We start from the raw sequence: 17,810 nt of genomic DNA, 5'->3' as shown, positions 1-17,810 counted from the left end.
GCACTGATTTCGATGGGAGGTAATTAAAAAAATCACACTGCCTTAAATATATATATACCATATTTCTTCGATTCTAAGACGCCATCGATTGTAAGACGCACTCCATTTTTAGAGCTGTTTATTTAGGGGGGAAAGTGCGTCTTAGAATCGAAGAAATACGAACAAAGACACACACTTTACCAACATAATTGGCTTCCTCCTTAAGCATTCCTCACAGCCACTTTCCTACTCTAGCCTTACAGAAAAAGGACGGTAACATACAGCCCAATTTCCCTGCGCTAATCTCTCCCAAAAGCGCCGAGCCCGCGATTGCGCGCGGGGCTCAAGACCCTCTGCCGCCCCCTCTCTTGGAAAGAGGCCAGAGCGGCTCCTCATCACGTGGCCTCCTCCGCTATTTCTACCGAGACAGGATTTGTGTGTGTGTTTTGTTTTGCGATCCCATCCGATCTCTCTCTCTCTCTCTCTCTCTCCAATTCTGGGTTGCCGGAGGGTTCGCGCCCCGCCCATTTGGCTGGGGCCTCGCGCCAGGCTTTTGCTCTCTTGCTTCCCGTCTCGCGCCAGCTCCGGCGAACCGGGAAGGTCAGTGCAACAGCAATTCGCAGGCGAGACAGAGCAGGCAGGGCACAAAGGGCGGTAGATGGTTTTTGCTGCTGCTGCTGCTGTTGTCTCTCCCCCCTTTTTCTCCACAGGACGCGGAAAGTGGTGTGTGCTTAAACCCACACCAACAAACCGTTGTTTGCTTGCTGTGATGGCCCTGAGGCGGGGGCTAAGGATTAAGCCGCTCCCCTTTTGTCTTCCTTTTATCTCTCTTGCGAATGCACCGGTAATAATCGCCTCTAACCCTTCCCCGCACAGCAACATACAATTGAATACAGGGCTGCCATTCAAAACTTCTAATTGCTACCTCAAGACAAAACTCCGGGTTCGTCGGACCAAGCGGCAGGAGCCTCCTTCAAGCCCCATTACAGGGTCCCACGCCGTGCGTCTCTTACCCTTTCTCCCGGCAGGCATTCTTTATCCCTCCTTTCTTCTCCAACTCCGTCTCCGTCGGTGACTGAAGTCCCTGCTCAAAATGGCGCCCTTTTTGAATTTAGCGCTAAGGAAGCCGCCGTCGCAGCTGTGAAGCCAACGCGGGAGCGGGGCAGCCTCTGTCACGTGACGGAGGGAAAGATGGCGGAAAGGGGCGGAGGTTGGTGTGACGCGCCGTGCTTTCACGCTGGCCTCCAGGTACTCTAGGCTTATAGCCCCGCCACCAGCATGAGCAAAAGGAACCAGGTTTCGTATGTGAGGCCGGCCGAGCCCGCCTTCCTGAGCCGCTTCAAGGAGCGGGTCGGCTACCGAGAGGGGCCCACGGTGGACACCAAGGTAACGACGCCAGACGCCCGCCCTCCGTCCCCACTTCGTCGTCCCCGTTTGCTCCGCCCTTTCAGCTCGGTTCCTGGGCAGAGGCGGCGAAAGGGGTCGCATGTATGCCTTCAGCACCTGCCGCAGGGGAGCGACCCCCTTCAGACCTGAGCAAGCGGGCTTATTTCGGCAGGACGGCTGTGCTTTGAGCGGCAGGCAGCAGTTTTGTCCCTGAGGGGGAAAGGTCCGAAAGCGAGAGGGCAAGGCCTTTATTAGGGTCATCTAGGATGATTGCAAAGGAAGTGAACCGCAACTCCCCGGTTCCACCTTAACTGGGCATTTTAATCTTGCTTTAGCAGCTTCAGTGGAAGAAGGCTAAAGTCGGATCAAGTAAATCAAAAGCAGCCTCATGAATTCACCTCATTCTTCACGTGGGATCTCTCCCTTTTCACGCCCCATTAGCCAATTAAAGTTTGCAGCTGCGTAAAAATTACAGATTCTTTGCTTGCCTGCGTTTCCTGGGCACCAAAACATGGCATGGAACTTCATGGTGTTTACAGTGGATCCCCTTTGAAGCAGCAATCAAATCCATACCCATGTTTCATCATGGATTTCACAGCACCTCCATGGCACAAAAAATATGGATCTCGGGTAAATTGCTTCAAATTTTCTATAGGTTGCCATCAAGCCCTCAATTGAATTTGACATCGAATGTCAATGGTGACATCCATGCCCATTGATTGCGCCGTAAAAATCATGGAGTCAGGACTTCATGATGGTGCAAAAACAAGCACAAAAGCCAGGGATCTCTTACTTGGGATGTAAGAACCACCATCAAATTGAGGACATCTCTGTGCCCACAGATTGCAACATAAACAGTATGGATCTAGAACTTTGACAATGCCTCTGTGGTACAAGCATCTGTGACATTAATTCTCATGGATCTTCTAGATTTTTACATACTACCAAAACCATGGTGTTTATGGTGCATTCCAGGGACTCAAATGTGATCTGGTGCTGATTTTGGCTCTGATAAAAATCCAGAGTATCTATGAAGGTTTATGCCCCAGATTCATGGTTTTGTGCTGTGATTGCACCGGCAGGCAATACAACTGTAATTTTTACTTCACAGCTTGTGGACTTTATTTATTTACAACATTTATATACCACTCAATTATCTAACGCAGTTTCCAGAGCGGTGAACATAGATATAAACAGTAAAAGTAAGAAGATTTAAAAAGCAAATTCAAATTATTCAATTTAAAAACAAAGGAGCCAGAAAAACAGTGGCTAGTCAGTTGGGGAAGGCTTCTCAAAACATGTTTTCAGGAGGCGCTAGAAGCAGCCTAGTGTTGGTGCTAGCCTGACCTCCAGAAGATCATAAGAGCCATGCTGGATCAGACCAAGGGTCCATCTAGTCCAGCATTCTGTTCACACAGTGGCCAATCACTTGTTGACCGGGAACCCACAAGCAGGACCTGAGTGCAACAGCACCCTCCCACCCATGGTGTACACCAGCAACACTGGTGCACATAGACTTACTGCCTCTGATACTGGAGATTGCACATAGCTATCAGGGCTAGTAGCTATTGATAGCATTCTCCAGAAACTTGTCTCTAACCTAGGGTGACCAAATGGAGAGGAGGATAGCATTCCTGTATCTTTAACAGTTGAATAGAAAAGGGATTTTCAGCAGGTTTCATTGATATACATGCAACACCTGGTGAAATTCCCTCTTCATCACTACAGTTAAAGCTGCAGGAGCCCTGCCCTCTCCTATAGTTCTATGCTAGAGTGAGGACAGGGCTCCTGCAGCTTTAACTGTTGTGATGAAGAGGGGATTTCACCAGGTGCTGCTTGCATACCGATGACACCTGTTGAAATTCCCGTTTCAATACAACCGTTAAAGATACAAGAGCCCTATCCTCCTTTCCATATGGTCACCCTATCTAACCCCCTTTTAAAGCTATCCAAATTGGTGGCTATCAGTGGTTGAATTCGGACGATACGCTAATCAACAGTTTCCCATTCTGTTCCTACTACCCACCCCCATTGCTTAGCATGTTGTCCAAACTCAGCCACTACGTCTTGTAGTAGTGAATTCCATAGTTTAACTATGCACTGTGTGATGAATAGCACATAGTTTTTATGATCCTGAAACTCCCACCAATCAGCTTCATGGAATGACTCTGGGTTCTTTATGAGAGAAGAAGAAAAATGTCTCCCTATCCACTTTCTCCACACAATACATAATTTTTTACACCTCTGTCTATCGGGTAGCAAAGTTTCTCTCTGACTAGACTGCTGCCAGTCAGTGTTGACAATACTGGGCTAGATGGATCAGTGGTCTGACTCAGTATGAAGCAGCTTCCTATGCTCCTATGAACTAATGAGATACCAAGTCTTCCAATCCCTATATGTGTTGATTCTCTTTGCAGGGGGAAAAGATCCATCAATGTATGCAAGAAATGCATGGAGATAGTAAAATACCTATTTTTTAGTGGCACAGTTCCAGTGCTGCAAGTGTTAAATTAGTCAGTTTTTGCAACCAAATGCAAAGTTGCTCTGTGTGCCCCTGTACATATGGGGATGCTTCCTGTGATGGACTCCTAATGCTAACAGTCAAGACATTGTGCAGCTGTTTTCCTTCTTAATTGATTTTTTTATGGAAAGGAATAAAATGGAAGTGGTGGGAAGACATGGAAGAGTTACAAGTTGAAAATATTGTCTGGATCTCCTGTAAAATTCGGTGAATGAGACAGGCGATTGCATGATAAAAGCCTTATTTCGAAGCATCCATAGTTGTTTGAGTTGTGAGCTGGGAAGGTACTTAAAGGAATCGCACAAATATTTCACCATCTGCTGAACTCTGCGCAGATCCAGTCAAACCATGTTGCCAAAACATCAGTTTATTTGTATGAATTGGCCCTAATGGAGAAATGATGAGACCCCTAGGGGGCTTTGTTGAGTGAAGTGAATATTGAAAAATAGCAGTTATTAGCGATTAAATCCTGATCGCTTCTGATTTAGGAAACCAGAGGAGCTGTTTGTAGAACAAGTGGAGTGCTGAATATATACACAGAGATTGGTGGATGGGATGCTGAATAGGAGGGGAGTGAAGGAACACCAAAGGCAGGATTGCTGAAGATCCTCCAGTGGGGAAATAAGCAGTGTGCTTGAGGAAGCAGGAAACTGAGAGAAGGATAAGGGGCGGGGTGTGTGTGAAAGCAGAAGCCTGAGCTGAAAGAAAGGTGCAGGGAGCTATGGAATTTGGGGAAAGGGTTCGTCTGAGTGATCTGTGTGCTACTTTTGCAGAAACAAACAGCAGAGGGAGCGCGAGCTAAACTGACTTACCGTAACGTTATTTCTAACCTAACACCTTGCAGCATTAATGGCTGCTTTGACCAATGATACTAAACTAGCATGTGTGATAGAAGAAATGACACTGCCAATTCTTGCAGTGGTCTCAAGCCTAGGGTGACCATATGAAAAGGAGGACAGGGCTCCTGTATCTTTAACAGTTGCATAGAAAAGGGAATTTCAGCAGGTGTCATTTGTATATATGGAGAACCTGGTGAAATTCCCTCTTCATCACCACAGTTAAAGCTGCAGGTGCCCTGCCCTCTTTTAAATCTGGTCACTCTAGTATAGCTCCTGCTATAAGATACAGGAGCCCTGTGCTCCTTTCGATATGGTCACCCTACTATTGTCAGACAGCAGCAGGAACCGCCCAGAGAGCTCCGGCTATTAGACGGTATAGAAATGCAATGAATAAATAAATATAAATAATAGAGGCTGATACTTTGCTTTGCAGCATGCCAGCCTCCTAGTTAATTTTTTTAGTTTAAAAAAAAAACCTTTAAAAATATAATTCAGGAGGGACAGGGAGTCTGGCAGGCATGGACACTGTGTTGAAGGCCTCAGGTATAAGCCAGTTATTGGACATGGTCTGAAGGCACATCATGCAGCAATCTTGCTACAGTTAACCAAGCCTGGATCTAGTCAGTCAGGGCCTGAATGGGAGTCCATCTGGGTACCTGATGCAGTGTTGCATGTTAGAAAAAAGGCAGGATAGACAGGCAGGGCAGCCTAAACAGCCCCACCCATACACAATAAATCATGATTTATTGTGATGTCTGAGCACAGCCACTGCCATTTAGCCTAACATAACTTGAAGGGCTGTTATGAGGCCAAACAGGTAATCTTCTCTGGGTTAACATGTTTATTTCAGCTTTTTAGAAACATAGAATCCGAGTTGATCTGTGTTGAGTAGAGTAGAACTTGTTATTTCCTGGGCTTCTGATACAACTTCATTTGTTAAATTGACATTAGCTTTTAACCATCAAATTGTACTAAAAGACAATTGTTTGAGGTTCAGTTTATGAACCCCTATAGCACCTGATTCCATTTTAGCAAGTTACCGTACATTTTACCTTTAGGAGCACTGAACTACATTTTATTGGGATCAGACCCATGTATTGGGACAACTTTACATTTTTTTATCAGTCCCCCAAAGCCACATCAGAAATACATCATGAGAAGAGGACTGCAACTAATTAACCGATTGTGTGATTAATGAAACTTGCACTTGTGAACATACGTGATTGCCAGACCACAATAGATAGAGCTATTGATATTAGCCTGTTCAGCTGACCAAATCATGTGGAATGGGGGTAATGCCTGCTGGTTCTGCCTGTGATGACCCATACCTACACATGAACAAGGTGTACATGCTTTCATTCCCTCCTCACAATCTGCACTGGCATTTATGCAGGATACAGATTGAGCTGAGGAGCCTATGCAGGTACAGTTTCTATGAATATAATGACTGTGCAGAGGTTTGAATGAACATGTGGAAGTCCAGCATAGGGTCAGCAGCCCCCTACCATTGCCACATATCATGTATCCTCATATTTGGGCTGAACAGGGCTATTGAAAATGATTGTTGAAACTTTCTTCTTGGAGATTCTTCGGTGCTTTGTGTATAGGGTATCCTCTCTCAAAATAGGAAGAGTTGGATTAGACCATGGGTGGGGAATCTTTTCAACCTGGAGGCCCAAATTCAATTTTGGAGAAGCTCTTGGGGGCCACATTCTGGGATGGGTGGGGTAAAAGGGGAGGGCTAAAAACACCAACAAATACTAGCATATTTTAACTTAAAGCTCTTACTGTGAATGCTAAACTTCAGAAGCGGCATTTCAACCTTTTAGAATGGGGAAAAACCTGCACAAAGCTGGGAAGGGCAAAAGTTACATGGTCATCTTAGGAACCCCAGGAGGGAGAGATTTGGCCCCCCTGGAAGGATGGATTTGGCCAATAGGCCCAAGGTTCCCCACCCTTGGGTTAACAGATAGGAAAGACTCAGTCCAAATTAACAAATTTCCAAAGGGAAAAAGGCAACCAATTTGAAAGGGAAGGAAGAAACATCTTCCTGTTTGTCCTTAGTATCAACACTTCTCTGACAGTTTCATGCAGTGTGATGGAAAGCAATTTGTAGTTCTGCATTTGATGGTTGGATTGTTTTCCTATTCTGCTTGTGCTAGTGAATATTCTGGGGATGCAGAAATGAGAAGCAGTACAAACTTTCAAGCTGGGTTGCTTTGCGTAGATAAAAAGCTGTCAGTGTTATATTTTAGATGCAAGCTGACTGACTAGTACTTGCACTTTATATAAATCTGAAAGTATTTGAGTTGTTTTAAATGTAGCTGTCTTTGAATATAACAGTTTCCCAAGCATGGAATGAATTCCAGGAAGATTAAATCTAACTGGTAACTAGAACTATGTGAAGTGTATGTTTTTTTGACTATTCAGCTTTGAGCATGCTCCAAAAGATTACATTATTTGGGTTGAATCCAAATTTAGTTATACTTATAGTAAACTCATTATAATCCATGAGAGTTAGGTTTATTGTGACTAATTTATAACCCATTGCTTTCAGTGGATCTACTCAAAGAATGACTAAATCTGGATCCGTCCTTTGTCTTGTACTTTGCAATTAATGCTGCAATCCAAAACATACTTATTTGGAAATAAATTGCATTGATACCAAACAGACTTTTTTTTTAGTGAAGTTGGTTAGAACTGGGCAGTAAAATTGTTATAACAATATTTAAAAGTACTTTAAGCCGCCATCCTATACACAGCATTGGATTGTAGTCTAAAGCACTTTAAAGCATTTATAATATAACAAATCACCTATTAGTATGACTCAGTGAACTCAATGGGACTTGCTTCTGAGTAGACATACAGGATTGTGCTGTTACTATATTATGTATGATCTCAGAAAGACCCAATAAGGTAGGTGTGACAAATAACTACTTCTGATATAGACTCCTAGGGTCAGTTGGCATCATGCTGGGCAACCTGAATAGTTTTATCTAGCCTTATCTCACTTCTTTGTTCTCCAAAATGCAAATGAAACCGTAATCCCTTTTCTTGAATAGGCTGCCTGGTTCCAATCACCTTGGGCCTTGGGAGATGTAAGTTATAGTTGTTAAGAAGGTAGGTCCAGCCACTCAGTATTTTTCTGGTTTGCTGGCTAGACCGCTGACACAAAAAATGGAGGCTATCACTTTATTGGATTTCGTTGACTGGAGATCATCATAAAAAAGATCCCTTCAGTCCTGCTAGAGTTTTCCTGTATACCACCTAAATGGAAGCCGGATGCTCTCTCTCTGTCTGACCATCCTCTCTGCAGTAAACTCACCATATGTTCTAGGACCCAAGACTATACTCAAGTAGGTAATGTGACCAGATAATGTGACTTTTTGATTTTGGTTTTGAATTCTGAATATATGTGTGATTGTTGCATATATATATATATATATATTATATGACATTTGGCTGTATTGTTTTAAAAGGGGATTTCTCACTGAACTGTTCCCATGTAAAAGACCATGCAGTTACAAAGGTACCGCTTATGTTTTCCGATTTTAAGAAGGGGGATGGGAAGTTCTCAGTTTCTGGACTTCGGGAAGGAAAATCCAAAGCACCTTTCTATTTTCTAGGTCTGAGCTGAAGAGAGGGGGGTCCTTGGTAATAGGGCTCAGAAACTTCCTAAGCAGCTAGATCCACTAGAGTAGGTCAGGAGGTTCATCCTGACTGGTGACAGCCTATCAGAAGTGCTTTTCTTAGGGAATCCACTTAAAGAAAGGGTCCACCAGGAAGAAAAGTTATTCCCCTTCCTGGTCTCATAACGGTAGGTCACTTGTTCTCCCATTTTTACTGCTGACAACAGAGGCTGGGAGAGAGTGATTTTTCCAAGGCCCTATAGTGAGTCCATGGCAGAAGTGTGGGGCCATCTAACATTACACTGCACTGACTGTTGCTGCCTGAAAGTTTCATTTTCTTTCTCTTAACAAGGTGTTCATTCCTTACTGGACACAATGCATGATTAGTTGCATGCATTGCCCCAAAAGAGCACTTCCAGGAGCCAATTTACATGATGCAGGGAATCAGGCAAGGTAGCTCTTATTTGAATGTAGATAGAAGAGTCGCATGACAGGGAGAAGGGTTTCAGCCCAGCCTGCCTTCTGAAATTCTATAATTTTATGCCATGTTGAGTTTGATGATTTAAGTTCCTTTCCTTATTTAAAAGAACCAGTCAGATGCCAGTATAGGCCTACTAACCATCTTCCTCATTCAAATTCGGGAGTGAGTTGGTCATTCCTTTTTTGACTGCCTTCCTGTTGATCCATTCTCATGAAACACACTTCCTTGGAAAGCTCTTGACACACACACATTCTATGTACAACGTTTTTCACTATAATTCAAAGTCGGGGGTTTGTTTATGTCCATAAGACCAACTGCTTTTGTTAGGTTTGCTTTTTTCTCCGCCAACTGTGTTTACAGGTAACCAACTGCTTGTGTAAAGGTTATTTCTGGGATGGTCATCTGACTAGCTTGGCTTTTCCTGTTTCTTCTAGAGAGAGCAGCTCCCAGCTCCTGAAGATGATGATGATGATGGGAGTGACAAGGAGGATGAACAGCCCCAGGTGATTGTACTGAAAAAGGGAGATCTGACTGCAGAAGAAGTGATGAAGATCAAAAAGGAGAATAAAGAGGTTTCCAAGGACACAGGTATGCTTTGGAATGCTAAGCTACTCCCCGAGGTGACCAGTGGACAGAGAGAAAGGGGTGGGAGTAAAAGCAATTCCATTTTCTTATGAGTCTTCATCCAGAACATTCAGTGTTCCTTTACTTAGCAGAACAACAGTCTACGTAAGGCAGCCTCCTACTTTATCAGGAACTTTGGGCACGATGCTTATCAACGCTTTGCTCTGCTTGCTGCCTGGCTTCCTTATCCCCACTGTCTCCACCATTCACTCCATGATCTTCCCACCACTTCCCATTCCTTTGGCTACCATTGCACAGACTGCTTTTCTCCTGCGGCTGTTTGAGCTCTGCAGAGGATTTCTTTCCGTGTGCTTTCTTTTTCTCCGCTTGTTCTCATTTTCACCCCTTTAGACGACAAATAATGGGATGGGGATAGGCAGATGTTAACAGCAAGAATGATGGATGGCAGCAGCAGCCGAGGGAAAGGGACAGGCAGAAATACGGATGTTCTGACTCTGAATAAGGGCTTCTCTACACCAGGCTTTTTATCCTGAAACTTTGCTGGGGCTTCTGATTCTGGATTCTTTGTGGGATTAAGAGCGCCCCTTTACATGCGCTTCCCCTTTTTATTTTACGGGGATTTCCTTTCTTTTCAAGTTTTGTCTGTTTCATTATATAGCCACTAAGTGACGATATTGTATAGCTATGGTTACAATGCAACTCTGTAATTACTTGGAGCGATTCAAACTGCCATTTTAAAGTAGTGCATTTTCCTTGCTACAAATGGTCACAAAGCATGGGAGAGGCCCTGAAGGTTGACAACATAATGTAAAGGGCCTGCTGTCTTCTGTGAGTAGCCAGTCTCAATTGCAGGATAAAAGCCTGTTGTAGAGAAGCCCTAAGACAACTCCTTATGTCATTATACAGAGCCTTGTACATGAGGAAGATAGCATTCAAGAACTGAACATCTTTGACATGCTTGCACCATTTTTTTTAACTACGCCTCTTCAGGGGGAAGAATTCCTAACTGATCACCACCTTACCGAGATATCTTTAGCAAAAAACTAACTCTTAGGGTGCAATCCTAGGCATGTTTAGACAGAAGAAAAGTCCTGCAATGCCCAGCATTCCCCAGCTAACCATTCTTAGATAAACACTTAGATAATTTTTTCTCCTAACATTAATTTACTAGTGGAAGCTAAACTAGTTTCTAAAAATAAATATGCTTAAATGTGTTTATGCACATTTTTAAAAAAAGCTTGCACTTGAATCCTAGAGAGAATTACTCTCCTGTCAAAGGTATTTTTTTTTTACCAGATAGAATTTCATAGAAGCAGAAAATGGTAATTGGTGTATAATGCCTTTTTCATGTATTCATTATAATCTCTGGAATTGATTTTTCTGGTACATCTGGCCTCTGGGACATTTTAATGTATGCACAAGTCCAAAAACTTGGCAGCAAGTGTCCTTACTCATTCAAACTGTAATGTTATTCTAGTCGTGTTCAATTTGCTTGCTTTCTTCCCCCACTCCCCCTCGTTTGTTTGGTGGGCTTTTTTAAAACCCATATGCCACACATTATCTGCCAGGGCATCAAAGTACACTTTCTGTATCCCAAAGTGCTGCTTTAGCACTTTAAGAGTTTATGCTGACGTTGAGTTGATTGTCAGACTTAGTGAGCTGCTGTTATTTCCATAACCTTGTATACAACTTGACTTTCAACACCAGGGGAAAAAATAGATGTCTTCAGTACTCTTTGATTCAGTATGCTGATGTTGTTGTAGTTGTTGTTGTTTAATTTTAAACACCTTTAGGTGGATGAGCGTGGCGGTCTGAGAATTGTGAGGTGCCATGCTGGTAGAAACATTGGTGTGAAGGCCTTCTAAATGAGAGGCTAGATATCCATGTGCAGGTGATGCAGGAGAAAGCCAAAGGATTCTTCTAGCAAGCTTGCAGTTAAGCTACTCAGTGTTTGGCCTGAGTAAATGTTGCCTCTATGAGGCCACAACCTTGCTGGGGCGATAAAGCTCTGTGGCTTTTTTGTATATCTCTGTTTGTTTTAACTGTACATTTTACCCAGCTATGGGGCTCTGTCATGGAGGCAAAAAGAGAGTGGGACCCTGTGTTCAGTCTCTATGTTCTTATGAAATCTGAGCCCCTTTTCAGCCTCTCAGCTCCCTATTCAAAAATCCTGCTCTAAGGGCTGCTTCTCACTAGGTTTTTAATGCATATCCCTAAAACACAGTACATGTATGTGTGTGCGCACGCACACAACAGATGCATGTTTTTAGTTGCATTATATCAGCACTTGCACCAGGAAGCCAGGATTGGCTGTGGGTCTAAGCAGCATGTACATGGGGTAAAATGTGTGCTTTTTCTGGCATATATAGTAAAAAGCTGCCCTGAATCCCTGAGTAATTACATCCGACCCCTAATAAGTTTGGGTTTTATAAACAAAAAATACATCATAAGTAAAATCCAATATAAGACTAACTTAAGTTCCATTCATTTCAATGGGCCTACTCTGATTTGGATTTATGTTGGATTTTACCCCATCATTGTGTGAAAAACCCATACAGATAAAAATGACAAACCTGAGAAAACAAACTGTGTATAGATATGGAACTTCTTTCCTTCTATAGTATACTATTTTGAAATATGGCTTTATCTGTCCCTTTTGAAAAAAAATTCTTAATCAAGAGGGTCTATTTTCTAAATGTTTTGAATGATTCTCTCTTCCACCCAGAGTGATTTTTTTTAATGTACCATATGTTGTGTATATTTTTGTCAACATGTTTGTGAAGAATGACGCCTCTAAAAGGTCCCACTTTAAAAAGCAACAGGGTGATTTGGTGGGAGAATTTTCTTTTTGAAGGAGACGCATATGTCTCATCTAACCTAATTTCCGACTAAAATCCTGTTTCCACCATATCCCCAAATGTATGAATTTCTTTTTTTTAACTCAGAGATGTTTAAATACCAGTTTGATCATTCTGGAGACACTTTCCAAGAGACAAACTCTAAAGAAAATGTGCTCGTGTACAAGGAGACATGCATGGGTGCCTAAGTTTGGAATCACTGCTGGCCACCATATGTTTGACATGAATAAATATAGACCTCTGAATTCAAGGCCACCTGGAGCCCAGCCTAATGACAGATGATCATTTGTGCATGTCCACACACCTGCATGTGGTGAAGGCCCCATTCTTAGGAGTAGGGCCGGACAAGACTTCCACTGCAATTTCATGGTGTGTTGACTGGTTAGGGTGTTGTCATTCTGAGCAACCATCTCCACTTCACAGGCTCGAGAAACTTGGAGGACGCATAGTGCATCCAGTTAGAGCATATACAGGATTTGTTAAAAAGTAGTTATACATGACACTCGTTCTGCATTATTCCCAGTAACATTGGCAGTTATTGTTAAAGCCTTAGTTTGCTTGTTTCCATCAAATATATTCTTTCTGGGCTATCTTTAGTTTTGCTGATCTGCTAATGTTATTGTTCCAATGTTGTTATTACTATGTTTTATTCCACTCTCCACTAAAATTAACTTCTGCTTCTTTTCTGGAAAAAATCTTAACCATTCAGTCCAATGTAATTTGCAACTGTTGGCTGACTTTCTGTAACAATTTTTCCTTCCAAATCCTGGCATAGGCTTTTGTCAAGCCTCTAACATGGCATTTATTTCATTTACAAATTCCTCTCTGAACTCTTCTAGGATAGATTGCTCATCAGTTTCTGGAGGTCATTGGCCCAAGTATAGGTTGCAGTAGAAATTCATCACTCTCTGTGTATCTGAGAATGGGTGTGATGTATTTTGTTCCTAGCTGAAAGAAAGGTATCTCTTTTTCCAGGCACTCACAAATCAAAGTTGCTTTCCTTCAACACGTTAGCTCAGTTGATTTAGGATCTCGTCTTTTCTTTTTTATTCTTTCAGCAAGCTGCGTACCTAAGGCTTTACCTGTAGTCATTCCTCACTGATTTATTCCTTTGTTCCCTGCTGCTGACAGTGTGAAGTGAGTCAAGGGCTCCCCAAAATTGGTTGGTGTTTCTGATTGAAAGGTTTGGATCTCCATGAGCCAACCTATTGTATCCTAATCTTTGTCTTCTGGCAGCCTTTTCCCTTTATAGGTAGACGTAAGAGTCGGAGCCTGATTTTGGGGGACATTTCATTGAACACATTTTTATAGCCCCTCTTGTTTCTATATTGTCTCTTAGTGCTGATTTAATAAACGCACTGCCATGCAGCCCAGGTGAAATGCCATCATCCTAAAGTGATGCATAACCCTCTCAGGCATTGAAGCCCAGCTGCTCTTGCACCTTCCATGCCCATGAGCTTTGTTCTTTGGAATTGCCTTCTTATTCTTCACCTGCTCTTCCTGCCAGCCCTTGCTGCGACCCACATGCTTCTTGGCAGCACCGGGAGAACTCTTGGTGCTGTGCTGCACCCGATCTTAATTTAATTGGAAGTGGTGGTGTTTTCCAATGGAAGCCTGTGCCATGGGAGGCTGGACAGAGCTGTGGACAGGAAACCCCCACGGATGAAATGAGACCTTGGAGGGGAAGGCAAAGAGATATAACACCAGCCCAGCTTGTCTTCCTGTTCCACTATAGAAAGGCAGTGGTGTAGAGCAGTAATGTTGAACAACCTCTTGGCTTCACGAAGCTCTGAATTTTCAACTCTTTCAAACCATAGCTGAGTTAGGCTTGGGTCCTAAAACTGATTTGAAATAGTGTAATTATTCTGATTGGAGTACACTCTATATCAGGCTTCCTCAACTGTTGTCCTCTGGATGTATTGGATTCTGGGAGTGGTACCCCAACTGACATGGAGGGCACCAGGTTGGGAAAAGTTCTTCCTACCTTGTTCATAGTTAATCTACCATTGTACTGCTTTTTATGACAGTCTTGATGAAAAAGGTATCATGTTCCATCACGGCTGTAGGTTTATTATAAATCTCAAGATAATGGTGGTGTGAGGGCACAGAGTAAGTTATTAAATAAGTATCAATCAACCACAGTGTTTTTGGCAAGTTTCTATTACAAAATTGATTTTTAAAACATTCTGTTACTTAGTTAAGAAAAATGGGTTGCCCAGGAAAAGCTTAGATTCTTTAATGCTCTATCATCGATAAATCATCTAAATTGCAAGCTGTTTCAGCACGAGGCTTTCCTCGTGATTCATGACGATAGCTTTCATATCTAGCAAAACAGTTTTGAGATGCTTCAATCTTTCAGTGGATCTTCCTCTCCAGTGCTGCTAGTCTCTAGAGTTTATCTCCATAAACTTCCCCAAGCAAACGCATAACATATATTAGCATTCATGTATCATATTATGATGGCCATATATGTACGCTGGTTGCAATCCATCAGTCACCACTTGCTGTACAACCATGATTTATTTTGGGGTGGGGTGGGGTGGGGTGGGGTAGGTTGCATTTAAATGAATCGTAGCTGTACAGCAGTGTTTGGTGGATCATGTTGATTGACACTACATGGTGGTCCAGTTCAGATGTCCTAACAAAACTGTGATTTGGCTGTTGTGAACAGGCTTTAGGATTGTGCCCTCTATCCTTCCCTTATGTTTTCGGATTCTTCCCCCACCCTCTCACTCCTTGTTTTATAGAAACTAAGTTGGTGTGATGTCTAAAACTGGTAAACTATGTTTACTGCAAAAGTGAAAAACATGGTTTGAACTGGGTTTCTAGTTTTGTGTGGAGATGAACTATAATGATTTGTGGTAACTGATTTGTGATCAGTTTGCCTGATATGGACATCATTGCAAACTATAGTTACAATAAACCAGGAAGGGATGGATATAATTAGTGAGTACAAGCAAAAGAGGGAGAAGAAAGAGGAAGCATGTTATTATTATTATTATTATTTATTTATATAGCACCATCAATGTACATGGTGCTGTACAGAGTAAAACAGTAAAACAGTAAATAGCAAGACCCTGCCGCTTAGGCTTACATTCTAATTAAATCATGGTAAAACAATAAGGAGGGGAAGAGAATACAACAGGCACAGGGTAGGGTAAACAGGCACAGGGTAGGGTAATGTGAGCCCAGAGCCTGTTTGTGAAGGCCAAAACATGGTTTGGCTATGACATCTGAATTAGGCCAGTGTGACCAGCAGAATGTAGCTTTTCAGAAATTGGTAAGAAGCCCTAAATTCTTTACAGGCAAATTGTTTAGTTGGTTTATAAATGACGGTTTATATAGTCCTGGAAAAATTAAATACCCAGTTTAGGGATATTTTTGTTTTAAAATTTTCTTTAACTTATTCTATTTAAATTACCCATATGTTTAGCTACTAAATTTAGATTTGAAGATACTTTGCCACTTTTGTCCATTTTCTTAAATTAGTTACATCATATTTTCTTACACCTTTGCTCATTTTGGAATCTGTTGACCAGGTCTTGCTTTCATGAACTTTTAGAAATGTTACAGTGGGAGCAAATCATAGGAACAACCTGACCTTATTATAATTTCCAACTTATTATTTGGTGGAAGCCACCATAAAGTTGGGTTGTTCCAATGATTTCTTTACATCTTATCCCATGATGGCTTTATAGCAAAGTGAGAGTGGGTTGGTGCGTTTAGACAATTTACTATTTCATACTTAAGCTGCTTTTATATTGAGTCAGACCACTGGTCCATCTAGCTCAATATTGCCTACACTGACAGGCTACAACTCTCCAGGGTTTCAGGCAGGAGTCTGTCCCAGCCCTACGTAGAGACGCTGAAGATTGAACCTGGGACATTTTGTATGCAAAGCATGTGTACTACCCACTGAGCTCCTCCCAGGGATATTTATGTATTTATTTATTGCATTTACATCCTGCCTTTTCCTTCAAGGAGCCCAAGGCAGGGTACATATTCTTCCTCGTCCATTTTATCTTCACAACAACCCTGTAAGGTAGGTTAGGCTGAAAGTCAGTGACTGGCCCAAAGTCACCCAGTGCACTTAATGTCTGAGTAAGGGACTAGAACCTGGATCTACTGAGTCCCAGTCCAACACTTTAACCGCTATGCCACACTGGATCTCTTGATAACTATACCATACCATACTGATTACTGTAGTTTGGGAAACAAGATGGGTGAGAAAGTGGGGTGTATGAGAGTGCATAAATGACCATTTGTACTTTCCCCCCATAGATGCTGATCCTGGAGATGGGAAGATTGTGTTCAGGAAACCTCCCAAGCGGTTGTCAGAAGAGAAATATTCTGGTTTGACAGCCACATCAAGCAAGAAGAAAAAAGAGACCAAGAGAAATTCTCCAACCTCCCCAAATACAACCAAGCAAGTGAAAAATAGCAGCTTGCTTTCATTTGATGAAGAAGACAGTGATGATTAGGAACAATTTATATTTATGTACAGGTTTACTTAGAGGCGAAAAGTCAAACTGAGTGCATCATGGAAGCAGAGACAGAGGGTCTGACCCTCTCTCTTTTATAAATTCACTTCTATACTTGTGAAAGGAGATCTTTGAACAAAAACTTGTCAAAAGAAATCCTTACAACTGTAATTTTAATACCCCATATAATTGGTGTCATGCAATAAAACTTTACAAGTGCACACACCATATGTTTTCAAACAGGTTCACCTGCCAACCATTTCCCTCTTTTTGTTTCCCCAAGAACTTCATTAACATGTTTTGCCCAATTATACCTGGTTACCCTAACATAGGAGTGGAAGGTCTGCTTACTGTGGACTAAAAACGTAAAATATTGCTCTGGCAAAGCTTTCTGTTGCATCTCAAAGGACTGGAAGAATTGCTGGGATTCTGATCACACGGAGTGTATTGATTTCAAAAGGGAAACCCTGCCGCAGAGTGTCCTTTGGTGGAAAAATGTTTGGAAGTTCAGTGTGTTCTGTAACCAAGAATGGATTGTGTGTTGCTACAAAACATGTAGCAGGATTAACAATGTAAAGCTTCATCAAGGAGCTGATCTGAAGTCGCTGTGTGCAACAGCTGTTTCTAGTATAGTTGATATTTTAATGCCACGATTAAATGACTGTGAAATTATTTTCTGTTTATTTCAGTTTTCATCCTCTGTTCCCCAGAAAATTAAAAATGGTTTTCTCAGCCTTAAACTTCCTTAATGGTATTTCCCCTCATATTATTATAAATGACTATCCTTTAATCTAGAACATAACAGAGGCTCCAAACATATGGACATTGAAAAGAAAAAAACCAATGAATGGATTAACTAGTCTAACACTGAGCCCTAAGAAAGGATATCCTATTTCTAAAGCATTCAAGACAGATGCTTATCTACTCGGCTCCCTCCCTTTTGGGAGGCGGAAGGCTGTCTGTCCCACTTCTTTCTTGTATGGTCTAACGTCATCTCAGAGAGCTGGGTGCACAAACTGTGGTTTTGCCATTGAGTTTAATTCACTGAAGA

General features: G+C 42.2%; 1 protein-coding gene across 1 annotated transcript; it reads left to right on the top strand.

Annotated features, from left to right (window-relative positions):
* The first annotated feature begins 1,190 nt into the window (after nucleotides 1-1,190).
* KIAA1143 (KIAA1143 ortholog) lies at nucleotides 1,191-17,431 on the top strand. The gene is made up of 3 exons (XM_063129279.1): nucleotides 1,191-1,365; nucleotides 9,270-9,423; nucleotides 16,560-17,431. The coding sequence occupies exons 1-3, from the start codon at nucleotides 1,258-1,260 to the stop codon at nucleotides 16,757-16,759; spliced, it is 462 nt and encodes a 153-aa protein (XP_062985349.1). The 5' UTR covers nucleotides 1,191-1,257; the 3' UTR covers nucleotides 16,760-17,431.
* The last annotated feature ends 379 nt before the right edge of the window (nucleotides 17,432-17,810 follow it).

This window comes from Elgaria multicarinata, chromosome 1 (assembly GCF_023053635.1).
Source record: "Elgaria multicarinata webbii isolate HBS135686 ecotype San Diego chromosome 1, rElgMul1.1.pri, whole genome shotgun sequence".
Classification (NCBI taxonomy): Eukaryota; Metazoa; Chordata; class Lepidosauria; order Squamata; family Anguidae; genus Elgaria; species Elgaria multicarinata.
This window is presented reverse-complemented; position numbering and strand designations above follow the sequence as displayed.